The sequence below is a fragment of the Corvus cornix genome, chromosome 6 (assembly GCF_000738735.6).
Source record: "Corvus cornix cornix isolate S_Up_H32 chromosome 6, ASM73873v5, whole genome shotgun sequence".
NCBI classification, from domain to species: domain Eukaryota; kingdom Metazoa; phylum Chordata; class Aves; order Passeriformes; family Corvidae; genus Corvus; species Corvus cornix.
The window spans coordinates 29,436,971-29,453,420 of NC_046336.1; the positions used below are offsets into that span (position 1 = coordinate 29,436,971).

At 41.7% G+C, this 16,450-nt stretch overlaps 1 protein-coding gene across 29 annotated transcripts in view; it reads right to left on the reverse strand.

The window, feature by feature from the left end:
* ANK3 (ankyrin 3) overlaps nt 1-16,450 on the reverse strand; it is a 345,732-nt gene that overhangs the window by 151,591 nt on the left and 177,691 nt on the right. Inside the window, exon 1 of one of the 29 annotated variants that reach the window (XM_039554382.1) lies at nt 1,070-1,120. The exons of the other annotated variants lie outside the window; for them this stretch is intronic. Coding sequence (XP_039410316.1) covers nt 1,070-1,105 — 36 coding nt within the window. The 5' untranslated portion in view covers nt 1,106-1,120. Of the gene's footprint in view, nt 1-1,069; nt 1,121-16,450 lie in introns of those variants that run through there. 29 annotated transcript variants of the gene reach the window in all.

The following is a 16,450-nucleotide window of genomic DNA, read 5'->3' on the forward strand; positions in this document are numbered from 1 at the left end:
CAAAAAAATCTCCCCAGTAAATGTTTCCACAGTTTTGAAATTACTGGTCTAAATAAGCTTACGGACAAGAACATCTTCACTAGAAAACAACCAAAGTTTTCAAAGATGCTTTTTAGCAGGGAACAACATCCTGTCCTGTGCTGACAACAAGTAAACAACAACATACACATTTAAGAGAACTCACTGCAGTATTTTTCTCAGAGCACAAAGCTATTGCTGACATGGAAATTAGCTTTAAATGGCTGTGTTCTGGCATCAGTAGTATCTCTAACTAAAAAATATTGCCACTGATTGACATTTCCACAAAGCTTGGCACTCATCAGTACTAAAAACACAAATCCACTTTCCTGGGAACCTGGTTTTTTAATTCTGCAGCAGAGTAGCCAAGAGAAGAACTGTTTTGGCTTTGCAGTTTTTAACTGATGTGAATAACCCAAGCTGTTGAAGACCCTCTGAACCTAGTTAACAGAGTATAGGGAAGTCCTTTCACAGCAGCTTCTTGAGGAATTTTTAAATCCCACAGGGAGCACCTTGAAGGTCACTGGGAGTAAGAGTGATACGGGTGCCTCCTTACAGGTCACTACTAGCACACTACCAGCACTACAGCTGGCTCCTCTGGAAGTTTAATTGACCTGTGGATTGTCAGTATAAGAGGTGTATTATTTGAAAGATACACCTTAAAAGCACAGATTTTAAACTTTTTTTCTAAATACGCAAGATTGGCTAAACGACTTCAATTGTTACAAATATTTGTGTTACTTAAGGCCTTGATCACAAGAACAAAACGTTACAAAATGTTTGTGCAACTTTAACCAGAGTCTTCTACAGAGTGTTCTGAACAGAATGCAGCCACTGGCAAGACAGAGAGAACAAATAATTGCAATATTCTATTTGACTGCCACCTCAGCCTACACCGTAATCCAGCCATCAGAAAACAAAATACACCAAACAATCCAAAACGTACCTCTGCCTACATCCAGCTTTGCCTCAAACAATCAAAGACTTAAAACACTAATACAAGAAACTCGATATGCAGATTTCACTCATTTCAGAATCCACAAATGCTTACTTGTTCTGGAAAGCATTCTCCCTCTTCCACTGCCATTTTCTGTGGCCAGATATGAAACCTGATGACTCAATTAGTTAACACTTTGGACACTGCACCATTGCTAAAAATAGCAGCCTCAGGAAGTGCTTTCTTTCTTTTTTTTCTTTTTTTTTTTTTTTTTTTTTTTGAAGGAACTAAGCACGGTCACTTGTTAGACTTCCCTTGGCTGTTTAAATGGCAAAGGACAAGTGATCAGAAGACTATTAAGTTAGTAACGGAGCGTGTCCCAGGATTCCTGGCTCACTTACCATATTTGCTGCCTCCAATCATTCCCCGTGTATGTAATCATGATCTGTGGAATACCCAAAATAGCTGCAGCATCAGCTGATCAGAAAACCACTGCTGCTTGGAATCACTCATGAAACAAGCTTTTGTCATTCTGCTTATCAGCTCTTTCTAATGCAGACTACTTTGAACTATTTCTAAAGGCAACAATAACATCATTTTACACTCTGCGTGTTTTGAATACCACATATGCCTGCCTCCTACTCCGTGGTAATTTTATATTTATTCAGATTTTCTGATGACTAATTATGATAGGTTTGTGTCGCTGGTTCTAGAGGCTGTTTTCCTGAACTAAAAGGCTGTTCTCTTCGTACCTCAAGTTCCTAAACTAGAGAGATTAAAAGCAGTACCAGAGCAAAATAATTTTGCTTCAGAGGAAAGCCCAAAGAGAGATTCCTGATTTTAGTAAAGCAGACTTCTTCCTTTTCAATAGAAGTTATCATGAGCAACAGGAATTTTCTTCACGCTTCCTTACAGTTACTTACATCAGGAGTGGCTTTAAAGCATGCCCACCTTCTGAGAAAGGGAATATTGAAATCTCTTCAATTCACCACAAGCTCCTGCACAGCATGCACTGCACTTGCCTGTTACACATCTCACCTCACACCTGTGAGCTCAGCACAGATATTCACTGGCACAGAAGAACAGCAAAGGGGAAGTGGAGGAAAAAGTAATCGAGGCCTAATATTTTGGTCAGACAAGATAGGCCTAACGTCTCATTTGTTGATGAAAGGAAATAAGCTGTATGTAAAATACTACTGGGATAATTTAAGTTTTCCAGAAATATATCTCCATGTTTGCATCAACCAGAGCCCAGCCACAAGGCAGGAGCTCTGTGCTCTTGAGCTTAAACACAGAACTTGTTGCCAATTATCTATGTAGACATCTCTGTATTCAGAAGGTGCAAAATTTGAGGCCCTGGTGCACAAGCCATGCACTCAGGTGGATCTGGCTTGAAAATACTTCATTAGCGTCACCGATGATGCATTCTATTAACAATCACCCTGTGCTCCTGCACATTTTTGCTGATGGCATTATAGCATCCATGACTAAGACCCACTTCTGCCACTGACTAAATACAGAGAAGCCAACAGCTGTCTGCAGGATGGAGGAACCTCCTACCTTGATTTAAGTACAAAAGGATGACCAAGCCAGTTTAAATGAATTTACCTCACTGACGTATCTGCACAGAGCTCCCTGTGACAGAGATTTCAATCACTACCCCACAGCTACCTCAGCAATGCTGTTACTGCAAGCCACCACAACAAAACAAAGTATCCTGTATACTCAATTTCTAAATTGAACGATTTAGCATTACTATTAGTTTTGAGAATGTTAATTTCAAAACAATAAATGCAAACATCCCAGTTCTAGAAACCCAAGATCACAGGGTTACTATCCAGTGTCTGAATTTTTGTTTCTAGCCAAAGAGAAGTTGGCTCTGAATAAAATCCAGGTACCTAGATACCTTTCTTCTGCCTTTGAAAAGGTGCTTGAGAACAAGGAGAAAGGAAATATGATTTCTGTAAGGGGATTGTTGGGGTTTTAGGAGCTCTCCTGGCTTTTTGGTTTTTTTCTGTTAAAGGAATTTGCCCCCATACATGTTGCTAGGGGAACAAATGGCTGGGTACTTCAGAAAAACAAAAGAGCTGGCTACTTTTTTGTTTCACCTGGGTGTGTAGTCAGTAAGTCTCTGGCGTTTGGACAGAGAGGGAGTCTGCTTTCTTCGGCTGCTTTTTTTTCTGCTGGAGAAGCCCCGGGATCCCCAGCCCGCCTTCCCTGCCCCGCTGGGAGCTGGGCCGTGGGCCGCCCTGCCTCACCGTTGCTTCGAGCCTTCGCTGCGTTGTAGCCGTGCTCGCCCTGCCTGCCCCAACCCCCGGGGGGTTCCCCGTTTGGATGCATCGCATCTGCCACCCGGGATTTGTGCTCATCCCTGCCGCTCCAGCCTGCTGTTCCCGAGGGTCCGGCCGGACACCGGGATCGGCTGCCCAGGGGTTTGTGAAGCCTTTGTCCCATCCCTCCCGGGATCCCGGGGCACCGGTGCCGCGGGTTTCCCGAGCTCGCTCCGGAGCGCCCCCTGCAGCCGCGGGGGAACCATCGCACCTGCCCTGCTCACCGGGAGCCGCCAGCGCCCCTGCCGGCTGCGAGCGGAACTGCACCCGAGGGGAAAGGGCCCGACAGCCGAGAAGGCTGGGACTGGGTTTGTGATTGTTTGCTGTTACTGCCATGGTTATTGCTGTTTGTTTGACTGGTTATACACATATAGATATATCATAGTAAAGAACTGTTATTCCTATTTCCCACATCTTTGCCTAAAAGCCCTTGATTTCAAAATTATAATAACTCGGAGGGAAGGGGGTTGCATCTGCCATTCCAAGGGAGGCTTCTGCCTTCCTTAGCAGACACCTGTCTTTCAAACCAAGACAGGGATTCAAGGGAATCACACGAAGTTTAAAACTTGTCACATAGCTCTCTTTTGTAGGTGAAAGGATTAAACTGGGCAGTTTTATGGAAACTGACAATTCCCTGCAGAAGAGCAAGCCCACTGTGGGGTGGTGCCCCACGCCCCCCGACTGCAGCCTCCTGGCACAGGCTGTTGACACAGAACTGCCAATCCCGAAGCCAAGCTGGCAGTGGAGAAACAACGTTTTTAGGGACAAGGATTCTCTGCTGTTTTACTGGTGGGCCATCCCCCTGTCCCTCAGGCAGCCCAGGGCCATGGCCAGTGCCAGCACGGTCTGGGTGCCAGCCTGCTCCCTCCAGGAGCTCCCCCGACACCGCTCTCCCCACACACTGCCTGCTCATTTATTCCGCTACAGCTACTGTGCTTTTCCACTTGCCGGCTCTTGGCCTTTGGAACTCACGTCAGTGACACCAGTGATGTCTGACACCAGTGGATGACTGACCCAGGCCACTGCCTATTAACCTCCACAAAACTGGCCTGGTTCAGGCTGTGACATTCCCACAAGAGAAGTTGTCCAATTCTCTCTCCATTAATTTTAAAAGAGCGACGTTCAGAATTACAAAAGAAAAGCACAAAGAAAAATTAAAATCTGCCAGCACCAAAAATTCATCTCAGCACATTCACATCCATCAATTCAGCTCTGATTACTGACTGCCATAAATCATAGTGACACTGTATTTTTTTTTTTAACCTTGTGAATCAGTTTTAGAGCATTCAGTATGATTTCTCACATGCATGCTATTAACAAAGGGTAATAACAGAAAGGCTCAATACTAACGGCAAAATCAATTTCTTATAGATTTTGGGTAAAATTTCCAGGATCCTTTTATTACTTTGCATTGTGAATTACATGATCCGCAAATTCCAACAGTAATTCTTAGCTTGGGAGAAAGAAAGGGCCTTGGATACAATCCTGTAATGAGTAGATATGCAAGGAAAAAAACATCTCAACAATCAATCTCCTCCCCTCTTTGAAAAAGAAAAAAAGCAACAAAACCCCTTTACAATCTCATTAAAATGGCAGATTTGGTACAGATGGAGAATTCTTTTAAACAGAATAGTGGAAATGTCCTTTTACATTATCACTACGCTGCTCCTCGACCAGATGGAGTGCTTATGATTACTGGCTTGGAAGCGACGTGCAAACAAAGCAACACATGGCAGAATTTAGCAGAAAGAAAAACAGGGTTTGACATGAGATGCAAAACAATATAAATAACTCTCCAAGAAAGGGAAAGGCAAGCTGAAATAGTTGAAACCATAATCTGGAGTTACTGGTCCAGATTTTGCAAAGAGAAAGAATTTTTTTTTTTCCCTGAAACTTCAGACAGTTCAGAAAGATCAAGAGTCAGCTTTAGAACAGGAGTTCTAAAGACACAGACCCCTGTGCATGGCTAACAGGCTTTTACAAAGCTACTATCAACATAACATTTGCTTAAATTTACATTACATTTACTCATTTATCCTTTAACTGTTGAAATTGCGGGCACAGAGAATGCGCAGCCACAGGAACAAAATTCAGAGTTATAAGGTGCCAAAAGGATCTATGTGAATTGTGTATTACTTTTTTTTAAGTGTCTGTTCAACCACCATCCATTACGTTTGCTATACTGCCATTCAAATTACGCCAGCTCAGATCATCTGCTAGAACATACACAGAATTAGAATTCTATAGCCAGAAGCATATGTTCTCTCTCAATAATGAAAAAAAAATTAAACATAAAATGAGGATAGGAAAACAATACTCCAAATATTAAATAAGTTGAAGTCACCCAGCACAATATTTTTTTCCCAAAAAATGTGCCGTATGTTCCTGTGTCGTCTATTGCTCTTGAATAGAAAGGATCTACCAAATCTGTAAATCCTTTAGTTAACTTTTTTCCTTTACTTTGACAAGGCTATCAGCTATCACACAGAACGAAAACCAGTAAATTCCGTAACTTCTGTTACAAGATAGTTAAAATCTCTCTTTAAAGGCTTTCCAAACGAGTGAACAGGCAGCCTATGGTCTCACCCTATTCTTCTTCAGCAGCACATAAGATCAAACCTCAAAGACTGCAATGCAATCACTTTTAAAGGACAGCCTGCAGTAATTTTTCAGAAGTCTCCAAACCCTTCCAAACAGCACACCTCGAAGCCAGCCCTGCTGTGACCTGTGAAATTCAGCCCTTTACAGATACTCAAAAAGCTGCAGAAGACACACTGAGGCACTGCAGTGTTTACTCTGCCAGGGCCCGCAGCAGCTCCTGTTCCCTCACTCCCAGCACTCCCCAGTAAACGCCTGTATTTTTAACAGCAAGGCAAAGGGCTCTTGGGATGAGGAACTAAAATAAATGATACACACAAAGTATGAGTGGTATGCCCACAGCATCTAATCCACAAATCCGCTTCAAGTTCCTGTTCTTAACCCTGTATTGTCCCCTTAAGATATCAGAGTAGATTAAATGTTTCCAGTCTGCCCTGCTCGTCAACTCCCACTTTCTAAAAGAGCCCTTTTTGTTTCATTTTCATCCATCAGCTGTGGTTTTCATGCCCAAGTTCTAAAGCCCCTTTAACTTCCAGTGACCCTCGGACTAAAACATAACCCTGTGCCCTGGGAATAGGAAAAACTGTGACCAACTGGAATAAAAACTGTTAGCTAAACCCAAAAAAAGGGACCAGAAGTCAAATCACGGCTTCCACCACTGAGACTTCAGCAATTTCTCTTCCCCCATCAACACATTGCCTCAACATGGAAAAGCATCTTCCACCTTGCATTGTAGAGAAATGTGATTTTGCAAAACCACTGCCACAGTATCACAGAAATCCCACAATCAGCTGCTGTGTGAAAATAGAGGTTAAGATAATACTTATCAAGGCAACTTCTTGCTGTCAAGACCACTCTACACTCTTCAGATCACAAAGAACTAAAGGGAGCAGCAGAGCTTCATTATATCATCCTGTAAGCATCAAGAGAAGCAGCTCCAGCGAAGCCAACTAAAAGCCCTTGGCTTTATTAAGATTTCTTTCCCTCCCACTGATCACCCTAGAGGACATCCATGTCATTGATTTGCTCTGGACAGCACCTTTGGAAAACACCGAGGTAATAAAGCTGCAAACTGGAAGAAGTGTTTACACAAGCATTGTGATGTCACATGATTGACTCCCGAGCAAATTGACTTGACACTATCATGTTTGAAAAACAACCAGTAAAAGCCAATTAGGAAGGCAAGAAACAAAAGGCAGAGACTCCAGGCAGCCTTGTGTTTAGTCAAACCACAAACCTCACATGAACTCTCGTGGAGATGAGGAGAAGAGCAAGGGCAAAGATCTATATATGGAAAGCACAAGGAGACACGGTATCAGATCTTCCTATATCATCTTGAAGCATTGCTGATGTTTGCAATTTCTCTGCTGATTAATCAGATGGCTTGTTGCATGCCGTGCATCTTGTTCCAAGCCATACTGAGAACTGGGATTTTGTACAGACTCAGAGCAGCACCTGCCTTGCTCCTTCTCTGACATACCTCACCGACGCATAGGTTTCCAGAAAGTAAAGATTCCTTGGATATGAACAGTAGACCTCAGGATTTTCTCTAAATATAGAACTTCTGTTTGTTAACAGAACATAACACTGGTGCACTTGTGAAATTGGTGATCTCCATAGGCATGTGAACACACAGATGGGCACATAAAAATCACATGCAAACCTTATTATTTCACCACAGCACAAGAAAACAATGAACAGAGGTAACTTTTTAATTTTTTTAAGAATATACAAAAAACCTAGTTGAAAGTGTTAGAGGAATGTTACACAAAATATACCATCCATTTGTATATGGCATCCATGTGACAAGAAGTTGGCTCAGGCTCACTTAGTCTGGATCGTATTTCTAGCAATTTTCAATATTCCATGACTGCTAGGAGCAAAGAATTAATCATTAAGATTCATGGTGACAACAGCAAAGTATTTCATCCTGAAGTTAAGCACCAGAAATGTGACCACTGGCAAATTAGCCCTTCCAAACACTCTGTCTCTCTGTTGTCTATCTTTTAGGCTCATTCAGAACATTACCATGATATGAAGCCACCAAACTGCCAGATGGCTTCAAAATGTTCAGACATGACTTCTGCACAGAAAAAGAAATTTCTATCATGTAGTATGTTCCAAAAGCAGCAATTTTTTGGGATACTGACAATTGAGTGTCTACAAGACCTTGGCCAAAAAAAGCCCCAACTCATTATTAAGATATTTGACCATGCAGCTTGATCCTGTTCATTCCTCAAGGACCACCTAAAGGAACAATTCAAATGAAAACAGAAGGAGGCTTCATTAAGAGAGAAATACAGCAACAATAGACAAGTGCATCTGCTCAGCACAGGCACATGAAGGTGTCCAACACCCTGGGAAATGAGCACAACTGAGCACAGCTCTCATTTAGTGGCTAAGTTTCATTTCTAGATGGTGTTCATCTAGGGCAGAATTCAGTAAGAGAAAAACAGAAACACTAAACTAACTGTAACTAATCCCAGGAGTCCATTCCCAAATGCAGTGGAGACAATTCAGTGGAGCAATATTATGACCAATGCTTTTGAACAACATTTAGCTTGTTACTCCAATAAACAGACTATGGCCACATGATTACACTGTAAAAATGTGTGCAGACACAAGGTAGAACTTTCATGAGAAGACTAACATGAGAATAGCTTGCCTAGGATTTCTAATATGTGCAGAGTTAGATTAAAAAATAGAATAAAAATAAGAAATTGGTAGGAAAAGAACAAAGACAATTATGGATGAAGGTAGACAAAGGGAGTTCTTGAAACCACACCTACCCCTATTTCCAGTGATTCTATGACTTACTGGGGAGTCTGAGCCCCTCTGCAGGCAAGCCACACTCAGGGTCAGTCACAGTGGGAGATGCCACTGAGCAGAAGTCCCTGGGCAGGTAAAATCCACCTGAGCCCTGCCCCCAGACACAGCATGGGAGAACACGCTGCTCTCACAGGCCCGCAGTGCTGTTTTCCAGGGCTCCATCAGGACTGAGGGACCTCTCAGCCTTTACCAGCCAGCATTTCAAAGCACTCTAAAATTTCTTCAAATTACACTTCGGAAGGACTTTCCAGGAAAACTGCAAGTTTAAAATTTCTCATAATTGTTACAAAGATGCAAACCCAAGATGTTACAATGCAACGAACCCAAAGAAAATTAGGTGAATGTAACTGTGGTTCAATTCAGCATCACTCAAAAGTTATCCCTAAGTCTCAGTATTAACACAGCCCAGCTGCCAGGACACAAACTAGTCACCAATAGCCAAAAGACTGCTGTAGAGCAACCACTCACAGTTATATGGTGCTGTTCCCAGTTAAAAAATTAACCAGTATATGTGGTGCAGAATGACTAAAATCTAGTTTTATCCTCCACTAAGTTCTCTGGTCAATAGGCTCCTCCTTTCCTAAGGCACTATTATTTTCTAAGAAAGTGTGAACCAAGGGGAAAGCACCAGGAGTTACACAGTCTGAAGTGCACTGTTGCCCTTAAACACAGTCACAGCAAAATCTCAAATTATTTCTGAACCTTCACTCTGAGCTCTCCAGTTACACAAAACCAAGGCATGGACAATTTATAAAGCAATACAGATAAACTCACTGAATTTTCAGCTTCTTACAGGGTTAGTGTTCTGATCAGGTACAAAGTGGGTTTTCTCTCAGAAACCCCACACTGAAATGTCTGGGGAACAAATACAAGCAACTTCCACAACCTTTTCCTCCCAAATATTATGGTAGGGCAGTATCACTGGACTTCTATTGCCTCAACTTTGCTATTGCAACAGGGCCAACACTGTGAACAGAGCTTTCCAAGAACACTGGGAGCATTCAGATGTAATAACCTCAAGATGCCTTAGACCAGGAAGCAGTAAACATTCTTGTGCATTGGGGTTATGCAGGAATTTCCCCAAAAGAGAGGAAAAGCAGTAAAATGAATAAAAAAGTGACCTCATCAAGATCATTTCTGACATGCTGCTGGGGACGGGGACAGCTGTGCAAACTGCATTCCAAACAGGACTTCTATTTGTCAGCACAGATGTATAAAAACGTCTCTCAGTTCTCACTGGAGTGCTGGCAGCTTGGCTAAATATTAATGCTGTCCCTGGAGTGCTGCTACTGATTTTGTGTGCATCACACACGAGAGCCTGGCCACAGCTAAGATGCTTTCTGAAGTTGCATTAGAACTACAAAAGAAGTGAAAAGGGCAGCTTCGGAGACTGCATCAATCCTCATATGGCTCCCCAGGAATTATGGATGGGAGGGCGAGAGGAAACTGCAGAATACATAACTCCTGAAGTTAGGCTGAGCCTTCCAGATGCACAGGAATTCAACACTGGATTATAGTCAGGTGTAGTGCAATACTTTCCAGCTACACTGCAGGTATATCAAGCTACAAAAACCCCCCTTTAATTTACAGTCAAGCAGTTCTCCTAGTTCAGAAATGTAGGGTTCCTTTTCCTATCTGTATGGAGAAATACAAGGGTCACAACTATCAGAGATCTTCATAAAGGAGATCTGTAGCTCTCTTTGCACTGCTCTAACTCCTATGCATCACACTCCACATCTAGTAGTCATGCTGTACTTATCAAAATGTATTTCAAACCACATAAGGTTAGAATAATACTGGGTTTTTCTCAGTGCTACATCAATGAAACAGATTCATGAAGCTTCTGATGCCTGATTTCACATCAAACATTTTGAGCAGATGCAGAAATACACCTTGGAATGACGGCATGAATAATGCAGTCAATTACAACAGCACACATGGCCATAATCCCTTTCTTTCTAACCTGCTTACTTAGCACTGTATTTCTTTTCCTTGGGAGAACCTTCAAGCCCATAGCTATTATTGTAGCTAGCTCTCACGTTTCCTTTCTGTGAACTATTATTTTTTTATCTGATGTTAAATAGCTTTCACAGGGCTTCTAAAATTACTGTACAGCAGTAGTATTTCTTATATCTGTATTACCTCCACGATGCTTCATGAGAAAGCAGTCCCTTGGCAGGACAAACTAGCTAGTGTTCACACTGCATAATGGAGGAGGCAGCAGCTGCTATTTTTAGGGTGCTGAATGCCATCCTCCATTATAAATCTATTTATTTTACAGATATTTTCCCATTACAGCTATGCCTTTTTTGATTGATGAAAATCCTATTTAACTTCAATTAACAACCCAGTCAGTAAGTTGGCATTTTCCCTTTGTTACCTATTTTCCGTAGTAAAATAAAAACTCTATAGAAAAGCAGCCAGAGGAGCTGGTGCCTCACTGAACAGCATCCCTGGCTCACTGTGCTGCAGATTCAAGAGGAACCATCAGAGGGAGGAGGGCACCCTGCACAGACAAGAGCTTTCTCCTTTTCCACAAAACCCTTTCATTTCTGAACAAGACATGAACAATTAAAACTTCACAAATAACATAGAGATGGCACTTCCTAATTCTCTCCCCCCTAGCAGGCACTGGTATTTAACATACGTTTAGTATTCAGTATTTCATGTTGCAGCCCAGAGCTTTCTCCAAAATGATTAATGCATCCAAATAGCATGCTGGATTTGCTAACTGGAAATGTAATTATCTCCCATGAACTGCCAGGACAAACCATCAATCCTGTATCTACACCTTCTGTGAGTAATCTCACAAGTAAACTCCGCAAGTTTTTTGACTTTTCCCAACTCTTCTCTCCGGGCCAGTGGCTAATGAGCTCTACTCTGAGGCCATGTCAGATGAGCCAAGACTTTAATGTGCTTTTTTAGAAGACATCTAAAGCACATTATAAATGTGTTGCTGATCCACTTCGGCTAAAGTCATCTCTCCAGTAACTCACCTATGTTTTTGTAATGGCAGGAAATGTGACAGACCTTTCCAAAGACTCATTTTCGTGTTTAGATAAGCAATCCTCTGCACGCACACAGAGTTTGTGTTTTTTAGACTGTCATAAAAACATTCCCTAGTCCAACACATTTGAACATGCAGATGGGCTGCTGAAAACCAGAGAATAGTGTGATCCTGAATGTACAACAAAAGGAAGCCATGGACCTCACCAACTGAATTTTAGCAAAGAGGAAGATGTAAGTAACATGCTCCTGGAGACTCCAAGCAGTATAACCGCTAAGTAAAACACATCTTTTTTCCCATTAATAATGAAAGACTGCTTAGATTTGCACATGTACCAGTCCTGCTCAAAGTTAGGACAAGCCACTTCTGAATCTAAATACAAAATTTGACCCAGCTCCCACATCATTTATTAAGGAATCTCATTTTTAATTACCAGGCATCATAAATTATTTGGCTGTATAAATTAAAGTGACAAACACCATGAAAAGGGTAAATGAATGCACCAGAAACTGTACTGTACTAACATCCTTTAGTACCTGTGCTTTAAATTGAATTGGATTTTTTTCATACTGTCTAACAAATATGATGCAGTTTGGAGCACGCAAGTAGTCTCTACAGTAACAATGGATATCATTTCTGATTTAACAGCAGAGAAGAGGAGGGGAAATACTTCCATTTTGATTTGGATTGTAAGCACCATCTTGTGGAACTACAAAGCCTGCAGATTAGTAAACATACAGATTTATAAATTCCTCTCATGAACTGGCTGGAAATGCCACCTGGACATGACACAAAGAACAAAAAAGAATAAAACTACTTCTCTCACCTCTTCCAGACCCACAATAAAAACACAAAGAAGCTTTTCTCCTACCCAAAGCATTAAGGAAATCTTGTCCCCACCTTCATAGAAAGCCCTACAGGCAGCAGAGCTGACATTCATTGGCAAAGAATTGTAGATTGGGATTCCTGGGCTGTTAATGAGAAACTACAGTCCCCCCGTAATACAGAGTTCAGCTCCATTTCCCTCTCTTCCCTTCCCTATCCCACAGCACTGTTATAAACTGTCATTTCTGATTTACAGAGCAAATGTCTTTCTCCCTAGAAGAGGTGCTCATCACAAAAGCTCAGATCCAGCACCAAGGAAAATACTGCTCTGGTAAAATGAACCTGCACTGTGGGTGCATAATGCTGACCTTCACCTGGGGATACTTGGTGTTTGGACTATGGAGAAGGCCAAAGAACAGACTGGATGGGAGGGCTTCCTCTGTTCAGAATAAACAGCAATATACATACGGTAAATGAAGGAAAAATATACAGCTACAGGACTTAATAGAATAAGGCACATGCAAATTTCTGTGATTTACTTATTTCCTTACCACTACTAATGATATTATTACTATTAATATTACTGCATCTATCAGCATTCAGCAGACAATTCTCTTGCTCCCATGCAATTCCATGGAATTACTTGAAATGTAAATAGAAAAAAAGCAGAAAAGCTCTTCTGTAAGGGCTAGTTCATCTACAAATATTAAATTAAAATGAACCCTCCTGAGAGCCCTGACAGACAGCTCCAAGATGGAAAACCATGTCATTACTGACGTGAATCGTATTTCCTAAAATCAGTGGCAAAAGAGTGCTCTTTTAAATAAGCACCATTCACACATCTAATATCCAATCAGTATGTATGACCCAAATAAAAATTCATTATTCTTGTCCTTATTATTAAGATTGTTAGTAGAGATGCAAGTGGAATGTAAATAACTAGTCTTCTGTATTTTTGTTGTTGACTACTTTAACACTTTGATCTAATCTTACCATATCCATATAAAACTGAAAGATTGCTTATTAGAAGCTTACAAAAGGAGCAAAAGAGGTAGGCCTTGCCTCTTGTGACAATAGGGCTGGTGGGTGTGCTGCCCCTGGTGGTGTCCCCCTGCTTAATTCAGCCCATCATGTAAATCTGCACTGTGTGAAGAGTGCTGTGATATCAGGAAAATATCACTGGACTGAGAAAAAATGATGAAAACATGAAGAGGGGGGAGTACTAGGATGAAACATCAGCAAGATTTGGGACTTAAATGTGTATTTATTAAAAAAAAAAACCTCACTGGACACGGATACAGCACATGGCTCTCACTCTATCATACAATCATTTGGGTTGAAAGGACCTTTAAGATCACCAAGCCCAACCATTAACCCAGCACTGCCAAGTCCTCCACTAAACCATGCTCCTAAGTGGTTTATCTGCACATCTTTCCAACACCCCCAAGGATAGCAGCTCCACCACTTCCCTGGGCAGCCCGTGCCAATGCTCACACACCTGTACAACTGTGTAAATTTACATCAAAAAGCTCCCCCACGTCTTTATGCTGCTATAGTTCACTTATTTATTACCACTCAGAGCTTGGATGAAGCACAACACCCCTTTAAAGCGTACAGTCTCCAAAGAACCCAGCGTGCCTTCTGCAAACTTAGAGGTAAATGGATGTCATGACAGAATTTCAGCTCAGGGAATTAAGCTCTTCCCTAGCCCAGTTCCCAGAGCAGTGGCAATTACCTACATTAGTAGCCTTTATCTGCTGACCTCAGCTCCTGGCTGCCTTTGCTGCATTTTCAATGCCAACATTAGAGATTTCTTACACTACTTTTTTTCCTCTTACTCTTCACACACACAAAAATATTGGATATACAAAAAACCCCAAATTATTCAGTTTGCAAAGTCCTTCAGGATTCTTCAAATGAAAATAAATGCTTTTTTTTTAAAATTCAAAATACAGTGAAATAATAGATAATGATAAAAACCAGAAAAGAAAGACACAAAAAAGGCAACAGGTCAGTCAATGCCACTGAACACTCAGTCGCAGGTATGTCTACAAAATCAATGCAAATAGCCCCAGTCTGACTCACATTTTCCACTGCTTTTTCAACTTGCCAGGCACTCAGCCTACCTTGACTACATCCACTATGACCAGAAATTATGCCTGTGTGATTTTTAGTTGTAACAATTAGCCAGTAAACTAGATACTAACCGTAAACAGCTTAGATTTCTAGCAACAGGGAACAATATACTTGATATTTTTTGAAAGACACCTTTAAAACTATGTAATATATAGAGGACAAGGGAAAATGTGGAAAACCTGTGAGGATTAAATGCAAAAATAGTGTTCCTTCTTCTTTTGGGACAGTTTTATTAATGAGGTCTCAAGAACTGCAGAATGAAATACAACTTAGTAAGAGAGATTCAGTTTCTTCACACATACTCTGAAGAAAGTGCAAACAAGAAATACCAGATTTTATTTATGTAGATATTTTATTTAGTTAGTTTAAATACAGTCAGCTGACAGCAGTTTAAAGAGCATCCCTGCCAAGCAGAATTTAGAGCCTTCCTGCACAGGTGTTCACTTCCGATACACTGAACAACAAACTCACAGCCATAAATCACAACATTCTCATAAGCTCCCTCTCAGGCCAGCAAGGCCATAAAATATCCACTGGGAGACAGGATTTGACCTCATGGGTATGAGCTGGCACAGCTTGGGCACGGGGAAGCTGAACACCAACACATACAAAAGAACAAAGTCTGGCCCAGGCAGATGGAGCCAAGCTTGCCCTGGCTGACCTCAGGTGTCCAGTCAAGGTCACTCAGGAAGGTCAGCAACAACCCACGGGCATGGAGAGAGGTTGCCTGAACTACTCTAAAGAGGCGCTCAGTCAGCTTCTGGAGGTGCCACTCTCTTCCCATGGATTACTGAGGGGCATGAGGGTCCTAATTCAGGTGCCATAAGCCTGATCCCAGAGACAGCTGAAAGCTGGGACAACCTTCTCACTTTCAGCATCAAAGATGTTCACAACAGTCCCTCTCATTTCTTTTGTGCGCACATGATGACCATCTGATCTGAGCAAGTACCCAGCTTTCTCTCCATTTAGGTTTTACCACCACCATAACAGCAGCAAATAACAAGTGCTGAACTGAAATACCTCATACGGATTTACAGACTACATTTAACAGTGGCTTTTAACTGTTAAATGACTAATGGATTAATTCCTGCTTTGGCACAAAGCCTTTACTCAGAGAGTATGTGAGCCTTTGCAAGCTGTTTTCCACAAAAACATATGGGAAACAGTAAACTCATCCAGGTTAAGTTTAAAATAGGATATTCTGTTGGAGTAATATTTTAGACAGTCCCCTTAGCAAGCAAAAATCAATCATCATGGGTTTTAATGTTCCATTGTGGGCAGCAGCTGAGCATATATCATAATGATTCTCTTTCCTTTCCACTTAATCCTGCTGCCTTCCCCACCACTGAATCATTGCTCTCCGTTACTGAAATGCTGATTAGTGTCCCAGATACTTGATAAGAGACAGTAATCAATACCTCTTCTTTAATCTGTCTGTGGAGGACATTTTGTCCCTTTGCTTTTGGACACAGGCTCTGCCACTGTGACCCACAGCTTTAATATTGCCTCTAGACTGGATCAGTGCAGAGCACTTTCTTTAGTTATTCCTCATCTTCCCTCAAAACAGAACATCACTGTGCCACAGCTGTTGCCTGTTTGCTGAGTTTGAAAGCTTTAAAAAAGTAAAGCTGTGAGTAGTTTTGGATCATTCTGCCCGACAGACTCATGCAGCCACCCCACAGCGCCACAGGGAGTGAGCAGAGCTGCAGCCCTCTACTGCCGAGCTCGTGGACAAGAACCACTGACACTCAACTTCCCCAGCTGCTCTAG